At 61.1% G+C, this 9,352-nt stretch overlaps 1 protein-coding gene across 4 annotated transcripts; it reads left to right on the top strand.

The window, feature by feature from the left end:
* The first annotated feature begins 3,755 nt into the window (after positions 1-3,755).
* Positions 3,756-8,589, top strand: LOC309601132 (uncharacterized protein). 4 transcript variants are annotated; one of them, XM_082338060.1, is made up of 3 exons: positions 3,756-3,916; positions 4,491-5,891; positions 6,367-8,589. In XM_082338060.1, exons 2-3 carry the CDS (start codon positions 5,165-5,167, stop codon positions 6,966-6,968), a joined length of 1,329 nt encoding a protein of 442 aa, XP_082194186.1. In that variant the 5' UTR covers positions 3,756-3,916; positions 4,491-5,164; the 3' UTR covers positions 6,969-8,589. The 4 variants fall into 4 exon arrangements, with proteins under 4 accessions (XP_082194186.1, XP_082194185.1, XP_082194187.1 ...); XM_082338059.1 differs by having other exon boundaries at positions 3,756-3,923; XM_082338061.1 differs by lacking the exon at positions 3,756-3,916 and having other exon boundaries at positions 3,933-4,695; positions 5,279-5,891.
* Positions 8,590-9,352: the final 763 nt, after the last annotated feature.

Below are 9,352 nucleotides of genomic sequence, written 5' to 3'. Positions count from 1 at the left end.
GAGAAGCCCGGCCCGGCTGAACAGAGAGCTTTGGCTGGAACGCAGGAAAAAAAGGAGAGCCTACCGCCTTTGGAAGAAGGGGCAGGCGACTCAGGGGGACTCCAAGGATGTTGTGAGGTTACGCAAGGAGAGGATAAGAAAGGCGAAGGCCCAGCTCAAACTTAAACTGGCCACCGCCGTTAAAGGAGGGCCAGGGAGAGTCTCCCTCCTTTGTTGGATGCGGAGGGAAACCTTGCCACGAAGGAGGAGGAGAAGGCTGAGGTACTTAATGCCGCCTTTGCCTCAGTCTTTAATAGTCAGACTGGCCATCCTCGGGGTTTTCAGGCTGGGAGAGCTGGGAGATGGAGATAGGAAGCAGAATGAAGCCCCAGCTGTCGAAGAGGTGGCAGTCACCGACCTGCTCCTCCACCTGGATGCGCACAAGTCCGTGGGCCCAGACGGGATCCACCCGAGGATACGGAGGGAGCTGGCGGAGGAGCTGGCCAAGCCACTCTCCCTCATTTATCAGCAGCCCTGGTCAACCGGGGAGGTCCCAGCTGACTGGAAGTTAGCAAATGTGACGCACCTCTACAAGAAGGGTCGGAAGGAGGATCCGGGGAACTACAGGCCTGTCAGCCTGACCCCGGTGCCGGGGAAGGTCCTGCTTCGCTAACCTGGTCTCCTTCTGTGACAAGGTGACCCGCTCAGTGGATGAGGGGAAGGCTGTGGCTGTTGTCTGCCTGGACTTTAGTAAGGCCTTTGACACTGTCTCCCACAGCATTCTCCTGGAGAAGCTGGCTGCTCACGGCTTGGAGAAGCGCACTCTGCGCTGGGGTAAAAACTGGCTGGAGGGCCGAGCCCAGAGAGTGGTGGTGAAAGGAGTCAAACCCAGTTGTTGATCTGCTGGTGGCAGGGAGGCTCTGCAGAGGGCCCTGGCCAGGCCGGGGCGATGGCCCCAGGCCACTGGGTGAGGGGCAACAAGGCTCAGGGCCGGGTCCTGCCCTGGGGGCACAGCAACCCCAGGCACCGCTGCAGGCGTGGGGAGGAGCGGCTGGGAGCTGCCCGGGGGAAAGGGCCTGGGGGTGCTGGTCGACAGCCGCTGAACGTGAGCCAGCAGGGTGCCCAGGTGGCCAAGAGGGCCAATGGCATCCTGGATTGTGTCAGGAACGGTGTGGCCAGCAGGAGCAGGGCAGGGATGGTCCCCCTGTGCTGGGCACTGGTGAGGCCGCCCCTTGAATGCTGTGCTCAGCGCTGGGCCCCGCACCGCAAGGCGGCCATGGAGGGGCTGGAGCGTGGCCAGAGCAGGGCAGCGAGGCTGGGGCAGGGGCTGGAGCACAAGGCTGGGGAGGAGCGGCTGGGGGAGCTGGGGGGGCTCAGCCTGGAGAAGAGGAGGCTGAGGGGAGCCCTCATCGCTCTCTGCAACGGCCTGAAAGGAGGCTGGAGCCGGGGGGGTCGGTCTCTGCTCCCCAGGAACAAGCAATGGGACGAGAGGGAACGGCCTCAAGCTGCGCCAGGGCAGGGTTGGGTTGGATGTTAGGAACAATCCCTTCCCCAAAGGGCTGTCAGGGCCTGGCCCAGGCTGCCCAGGGCAGGGGCTGAGTCCCCATCCCTGGGGGGATTTAAAAGCCGGGGAGACGTGGTGCTTGAGGACATGGTTTCGTGGTGGCCTTGGCAGTGCTGGGTTAACGGTTGGACTCGATGATCTTAAAGATCTTTTCCAACCGTAACGATTCCATGATTCTATGAAACACAGCATCCCCAGCCGGTCAAGAGAGGGGATCATCCCGCTGTATTCAGCGCTGGTGCGGCCTCACCTGGAGCACTGTGTGCAGATGGGGGCCCCACCAGTTGAGAAGAACATCAAGGTCCTTGAACACGCCCAGAGGAGGGCACCCAAGCTGGTGCAAGGCTGGAAGGCACGGCCCCTGGGGAGCGGGGAGGACTTTGGCCTTGTCTCGCCTGGAGAGAAGGAGGCTGCGGGGCCACCTCATGGCTCTCTGCAGCTTCCTGAGGAGGGGATGTGGAGAGGGAGGTGCTGAGCTCCTCTCCCTGCGATCCAGCGACAGGACGCCTGGGAACGGCTCAAAGCTGCCTCAGGGGAGGCTCAGACTGGACCCGAGGAAGCATTTCTGTAGCGAGAGGGTGGTCAAACTCTGCAACAGGCTTCCCGGAGACGTGGTCGATGCCCCAAGCCTGTCAGGGTGTAAGAGGCACCTGGACAAGGGCCTTAATGCACTTCAACTTGTGGGCGGCCCTGAAGCGGTCGGGCAGTTGGACTGGAGGATCCTTGTAGCTCCCTTCCACCTATTCTGTTCTGATTTCCCAGCGCCCGTCTGCGGGGCTGTGGTGGGCTGAACTTCGCCGGGCACCAGGTGCCCACCCAGCCGCTCTGCCACTCCCCTCCTCAACAGGACGGGGGGGAAAAGCACGGCAAAAGGCTCGTGGGCCGAGATAAGGACGGGGAGATCATTCAGCAGTTACCGTCACGGGCAAAAGAGGCTCAAATTAGGGAAATTAAATTAATTTCTTGCCAGACAAAGCAGAGCAGGGTAACGAGGAATAAAACCAAACCTTAAAAAAAAACCAAAACCCTTCCCCCATCCCTCCCTGATTCCCGGGCTCAGCTTCACTCCCGGGCTCAGCTTCACTCCCGATTTCTCCACCTCCTCCCCCCAAGCGGCGCAGGGGGACGGGGGTCAACTCGGGATCCGGGGACAGGACGCCTGGGAACGGCTCAGAGCTGCGTCCCAAAGAGGGGACGTTCGGCCTAGAGCTAAGGAAGAAGCTTTTCCTGCTGAGGGTGGGGAGACCCCAGCACAGGTTGCCCAGGGAGCGGGCAGATGCCCCGGCCCTGGAAACATTCGGGGCCGGGTTGGACGGGGCTCTGAGCAACCTGCCCCGGCCGAAGGGGGCCCTGCTGGCGGCGGGGGGCTGGACCGGGGGACCCCGAAAGGTCCCTTCAGCCCAAAGCAATTCCGCCGTCACCGACAGCGACGCCCGGCGGGGCCCGGGCCGGGGCCCCTCAGCAGCTCCCGCCCCGGGAAGCCCAAGGCCGCCACGGGCAGGGAGAAGCCTCCGCAGGGCCCCTTCCCTCCCCCGGGCGCCACAAGGAGCCGCGGCTGCCGGGGCCCAGGCCCAGACCGAGGCCCGGGGCCCTCCCGCTGCTGCCGCAGGAGCGGGACGGCCCAGGCCCGGCCCCCCCGCGGGACCGGACCGCTCCCCCCGCCGCCGCCGGCGGGGCCGGGGCAAAGCGGCTCCCGCCGCTGCCGCTGCCGGAGAGGCCGCCCGGCCCCGACCGCCTCGCCACGGCTCCCGGCCCGCCACGGCTCCGGGGACGGCGCCCGGGGGGAGGCCGCGAGCGGCCGCTCCCCCACCGGCCCCGGCAGGGAGGGAGGCGGGCACCGGGGCGGGGGGCGGCCGGGGGCGGGCAGCGCCACGGGGAGGGCGAGCCCGCCGGGCTCCCTTCGCCGCAGCCCCCCGCAGCGAGCGGCCGAGCCCCAGCGGCGCCGCCCGCCCGCTCCCTACCTGCGCCGGGGCCCGCGCCGAGCTCCGCCGCCGCCGCCCCGCGGGGACCCGGCCGCCGCCGCCGCCGCCGCCCGCCCGGCCCCGCCCCGGGGCGGCGCTGAGGGGAGCCAGGGGCGGGGCCCGCCCGCGGCTCCGCCCAGTCAGCGCGCAGGGACGACGAGTGGCGGCGGAGGCGGCCAATGGCGGCGCGGCAGCTGGGCCGAGCCCTCCGCGGGAGCGGCCGGCGGCGAGGGAGGCGGGGCGAGCGCTGCGCCCCGCCCGCGCTGTGTCCTTCCGCCCGGGCGCTCGCTGCGGGGGGGCGGCCGGGCCCTTGTTCGCCCGGCCGGGAATTAACGGCAGCACGAGCGAGCCCGGGGACGTTGGCATCGACAGAGAGGAATGGCGCGGAACGGGGGCTTTGCCAGGCGTTGTGGTGATCGGTGACCGTTGGCGCTGCTCACCGGGGTGTCAGGGGTCGGGGCAGGGGCCCCAGGCCGGGGCGGTGGGACGGAGGGCCACCAGCTCGTCAGGAGGGCAGGCGAGGGACGGAGGGGAGAGGTTTGGCCGCGCGGCCCTTACAGCTGGGGGTGACGCGGTCGAGTGCCTCTGGGTGAGGATCGGGGGACGGAGGACACAGCAGACGGCGCGGTGGGTGCCCACTCCCCATCGCCCAGCCGGGGTGGCAGCACCGATGAGGCGTTCCCTAGGCAAGTAGGAGACAGCTCTGCATCGGTCGCCCTTGTCCTTACGGGAGACGTCAGCCTCCCAGACATCACCGGGGACTGGCACACTGCTGTGACGGGCAGGTGTCACGGAGGAGCACAGAGTCCCGTTAGGAGGTGATGTCACCCAAAATACCATTTATTCTCATCAAAAGCGCCAGCTGCTCCGACGAGCATTAGTAACCACAGGTTCAGGTGACAACGGGAGGTTAATGCTACGCAGCCGGCTTGTGAAGCCTTAGGCTTCAGAATGATGACTCAAAACGCGCAATCGCTGCACACCAGGGAGAAGAAGCCTGCTTTTGGGGGCGACGTTTTGCTGACGCGGTTGGGACTGCCATAAGGCCTTGCCCGGATCGTCTTGCCGTCCCTGACGGCGCGCCGGACTGGAGAGAGCTCCGGCGCGCACCGACCTCTTGATCGGGGACCCCTCGGGATTCTCTCCGAAGTCGGGGTGACAAGCGACTCAAAGGTGCAACGCCGAGGAGAGGTATTTGTGACGGGGCGAATTCCTGGATTGATAAGTGTAAAATTTTGTAAAACGTGATTATAAGGCCAGCTGCTTCCGCAGAAGATTCAAGTCGCACGTAGCCGCTCGGCAAGGGCTGCCTTAATTGGCCGGCGGGGTGAGAGCCGAGCGCGCCTAAGGGAAATACTGACCAGGGGGTCAGAGCCGGCAAATAGCTCATAGGTAAGGTAATAATTTCAGAATTTGGCGGAAACGGGGTCAGGCCACTCCATGATTCCTCCCTGTAGCTGTTCATTTCTTAGTGGGTACAGTGGCAACGTATCCAGTGTTAAATAGTTGTAAGGGATCCGTGAGTAAACTTCCTATGTCAGCGGTTGGTGCCACGGGGAAACGAGAGGTTAAACCCTTGTTCCAGCCCATGACCTGCAAAAGCGGAAACGGAATATTGACCCGTGAGTTTCTGTAGGTGCCAGAACGTCCTTTACCTCTGATGGGACGAGACGCGCTGAATGAATTGGGAGCACAAATAACTTCAGATAAAGATAAAATTCAAGTGCATGTTGCTCGAAAGAACGCCTGGGAAGCACAAGTTTATATGTTACAGGAATCCACAGGAACCGAGGACATGAAGAACAAGGTGGAAATCCCCTCCGAAATGACGGCTGCGGCAGTTGCCTTTGTGTGGGCAACAGAAAAGCCTGGAAGAGCCAAATCAGCCGAACCGGGAAAAGCGGAATTAAAGCAGGGAGCAAAACCGGTAAGACGGAAACGATCTCCCCCGAAGCTGGCAGCTCGTATTGGATCAGAGCCTATAATTAATAACTGGTTGAAATATGGACTGCTACGAGAATGCCAGTCGGAGCATCACGCTCCTAGTTTGCCCAGTAAAAAGCCACGCTCTCAGGAATATCGCCGAGTGCAAGATTTAAGGGCTATTGATCAAACAGCGCCTGACGTTCACCCAGCGGTGCCAAACCCGTACGTTCCGCTGACTCCGACGGTCGATTCTAATGTTAATTTTACGGTTTTGGCTTTCAAGGATGCTTTCTTCTGTATTCCTCTGGCAGAACAGAGTCCAAAGTTGTTTGCCTTTGAATGGGAAAGTCCTACAACAGGAGGCCGAACGCGGCTGTGCTGGCCAGTGCTCCCCCAAGGCTTTAAGAACAGCCCCACCCCGTTTGGTGATGGGTTAGCGGAAGAAGTGGAGCTGTGGCAAGGTAAGAACTGGTTAATGAGCTTGCTGCAATATCTGGATGACGTTCTGTTCGGGGCAAAGACGACTGGGGAATGTGAGGAAGCAACTGTCAGTTTGCTGAACTTTTGGGGACTGGCTGGGTGCCGGGTGTCTCGGGAGAAAGCCCAAACTGTGCGGAAGAGTGGGACGTCCTTGGGTTCTGAAATTTCTCCAGGAGAAAGGAAGTTGGGGGCTGAGAGAAGGGAAGCAATCTGTCAGATTGCCTCCCCCAAATCAAAAAAGAGGGTTAAAGGGATTTCTTGGAATGGCCGGATGGTGTCGCCTTTGGATACCTGATTTTGGACTGGTGGCTGAGCCCCCGTATGAGGCGGCTATTGAAGGGCCAGGGGAAGGGTTGGAATGGACTCCGGAATGTGGAAAAGGGTTGGACGGTATAAAATTCGCTCTTCTGAGTGCTCTGGCATTGGGTCTCCCTAATTTGAGAAAACCTTTCGCAGTTTATGTGCCTGAACGAGGCCGTCGGGCGTTGGGAGTACTTGTGGAGACTCGAGGGGACTGGAAAAGACCGGTGGCTTACTTTTCGAAACAATTGGCTAAAGGGAGCTCGGGGTGGCCGGGATGTCTGAGAGCGGTAGTGGCAACTGCGCTCTTAATCCAAGAGGCGCGGAAAGGAACGATGGGACAGAGAATTGCTGTCCATGTACCGCACGCAGTTATAGCTGTCCTGGACCAAAAAGGACGTCACTGGCTGTCCCCACGCCGGATGGTGCCCTGTCAGGCAATGTTACTTGAGCAAGAAGACGTAGTCATGAAAGCATCCAGTGCCTTAAACCCAGCGTCGTTGCTCGGCCTGCGGGAAAAAGAGGAATTGCAACGTGACTGCTTACAGAGCCTTGAGCAAGTGTGCTCCAGCCGCCCGGATTTAAAGGATACTTCTTTGCAACCTCCTGCTTGGGAAGGATTCGCTGATGGGAGCAGCTTTGTGGTTAAAGGAGAGCGAAAGGCCAGGGACGCTGCTGTAACCTTGGAAAAGGAAAGAGAAGTAAGGCTGGAATTACTGGATGGGAAGCGGGCTAACGCGTGCGCTGAGTCAAAGTAGGCTTTTGGGGTAATGCGTGCTCGTGGTGCAATTTGGCCAGAAAGAGGACAGGGAAAGCCTAGAAAATAGGGCACAGAAATGATGAAGCTGCTTGAGGCGGTTAATAAACCTAAGGAAACAGCAGTGCTACGTTGTCAAGTGCAGCAATTGGGACAAACCGATGTGGTCAAGGGCAACGGAAAAGCCGACGAAGCTGCAAAAAGGGTGGCTGTGTTGGCGACGGTGGCAGCATTGACCCCAGAGGCGGCTTTGGAAATTAAAGTTCCCGTGGACACTGCAAAAGAGGATAAACTGGCGGAGTTGTTGAAATGGAGGAAGGTTATTGAAGGATGGTGGGTGACTCCGCCAGGTCGGTGTGTAGTGACTCCGCCTGTAATGAAGGAGTTAATGGAAGGAACACACAAAAGGAGGAGCAACACAATTGGCCCCCCCCTCCCCGGTGGGACTCCATTTATACCCCAGTTGAATCTGACCTGTGGTCATCTCTGGCCGTGTCCGCTCCCATTGGCCGAAGGCTCTATCTCCCTGTGACTGGGTATGGGACAAGAGCCAGGACAGGGCAGTAAGGGTGTGAAAATTGACAAAGGCCCGGTCTTTCTCGGGCTGGGTTCCTCTGCCACAGCAGGTCTGGGAAATCCCTGGGGTTTGTGAAAGAGGAGTTGTTGTCACAAGTACTCCCTGAGATCCACCCTGCAGCCCGTGGAGGCCCACGGTGGAGCAGAGATCCACCTGCAGCCCCTGGAGGACCCCACGCCGGAGCAGCGGGATGCCCGAAGGAGGCTGGGACCCCGTGGGAAGCCCGCGCTGGAGCAGGCTCCTGGCAGGACCCGTGGCCCCGTGGAGAGAGGAGCCCGCGCTGGAGCGGGTTTGCTGGCAGGACTGGTGACCCCGCGGGGGACCCACGCTGGAGCAGTCGTTCCTGAAGGGCTGCGCCCCGTGGGAGGGACCCCCGCTGGAGCAGTTGGTGAAGAACTGAAGCCCGTGGGAAGGACCCACGATGGAGAAGTTCATGGAGGACTGTCTGCCGTGGGAGGGACCCCAGGCTGGAGCAGGGAAGAGCGTGAGGAGGAGGAAGGAGCGGCAGAGACGACGAGTGATGAACTGACCGCGACCCCCATTCCCCGTCCCCCTGCGCCACTCGGGGAGAGGAGGTAGAGGAATCAGGAGTGAAGCTGAGCCCGGGAAGCAGGGAAGGGTGGGGGGAAGGGGTTTTTTTTTAAGATTTGGCTTTGTTTCTCGTTATCCTACTCGGATTTGATTGGCAAGAAATTATATTAATTTCCCTGATTTAAGCCTGTTTTGCCCGTGACAGTAACTGTTGAATGATCTCCCTGTCCTTATCTCAGCCCAGGAGCCTTTTGCCGTACTTTTCTCCCCCCGTCCTGTTGAGGAGGGGCAGTGATAGAGCAGCTGGGTGGGCACCCGGTGGCCGGCCAGGGTCACCCAGCACAGTCACCTAGGGAAGGTGTCCTCCTAGACTTGTGGTTTGTGGATTGAGCCATAGAATCATTGAGGTTGGAAAAGATCATCGAGTCCAGCCGTCAACCCAGCGCTGCCAAGCCCACCACTAAACCATGTCCCCAAGCACCACATCACCACCTGGGCAGCCTGGGCCAGGGCCTGGCAGCCCTTTCGGGGAAGGAATTTTCCCTAATACCCAACCCAACCCTGCCCTGGCGCAGCTCGAGGCCGTTCCCTCTCATCCCATCGCTTGTGACTGGGGAGCAGAGACCGACCCCCCCGGCTCCAGCCTCCTTTCAGGCCGTTGCAGAGAGTGATGAGGGCTCCCCTCAGCCTCCTCTTCTCCAGGCTGAGCCTCCCCAGCTCCCCCAGCCGCTCCTCCCCAGCCTTGTGCTCCAGCCCCTGCCCCAGCCTCGCTGCCCTGCTCTGGCCACGCTCCAGCCCCTCCATGGCCGCCTTGGGGTGCGGGGCCCAGCGCTGAGCACAGCATTCGAGGGGCGGCCTCACCAGTGCCCAGCACAGGGGGACCATCCCTGCCCTGCTCCTGCTGGCCACACTGTTCCTGATCCAAGCCAGGATGCCATTGGCCTTCATAGGATCATTTAGGTTGGAATTAGAGAAGGATTCCTGGGAGAGGTGGTAGTTGGTGGCTGTTGTGGCCAGAGGGATCAGGAAAGGGTTGAGTTTACGGGGGTGCTGGTTGGCAGCAGGATCAACAGGAGCCAGCAGTGTGTCTGGCAGCCCAGAGGGCAAACTGCATCCTGGGGTGCATCAAACACAGCATGAGCAGCCGGTCAAGAGAGGGGATGATAGAATAGCTCAAGTTGGAGAGGACCCATAAGGATCATCGGGTCCAACTCCCTGCTCCTCGCAGGACTACCTAACACTAAACCATGTGACTCAGAGCATCGTCCAGATGCTCC

Source organism: Platalea leucorodia (genome assembly GCF_965183815.1).
Source record: "Platalea leucorodia genome assembly, contig: SUPER_28_unloc_1, whole genome shotgun sequence".
Lineage (NCBI taxonomy): Eukaryota > Metazoa > Chordata > Aves > Pelecaniformes > Threskiornithidae > Platalea > Platalea leucorodia.
This window is presented reverse-complemented; position numbering and strand designations above follow the sequence as displayed.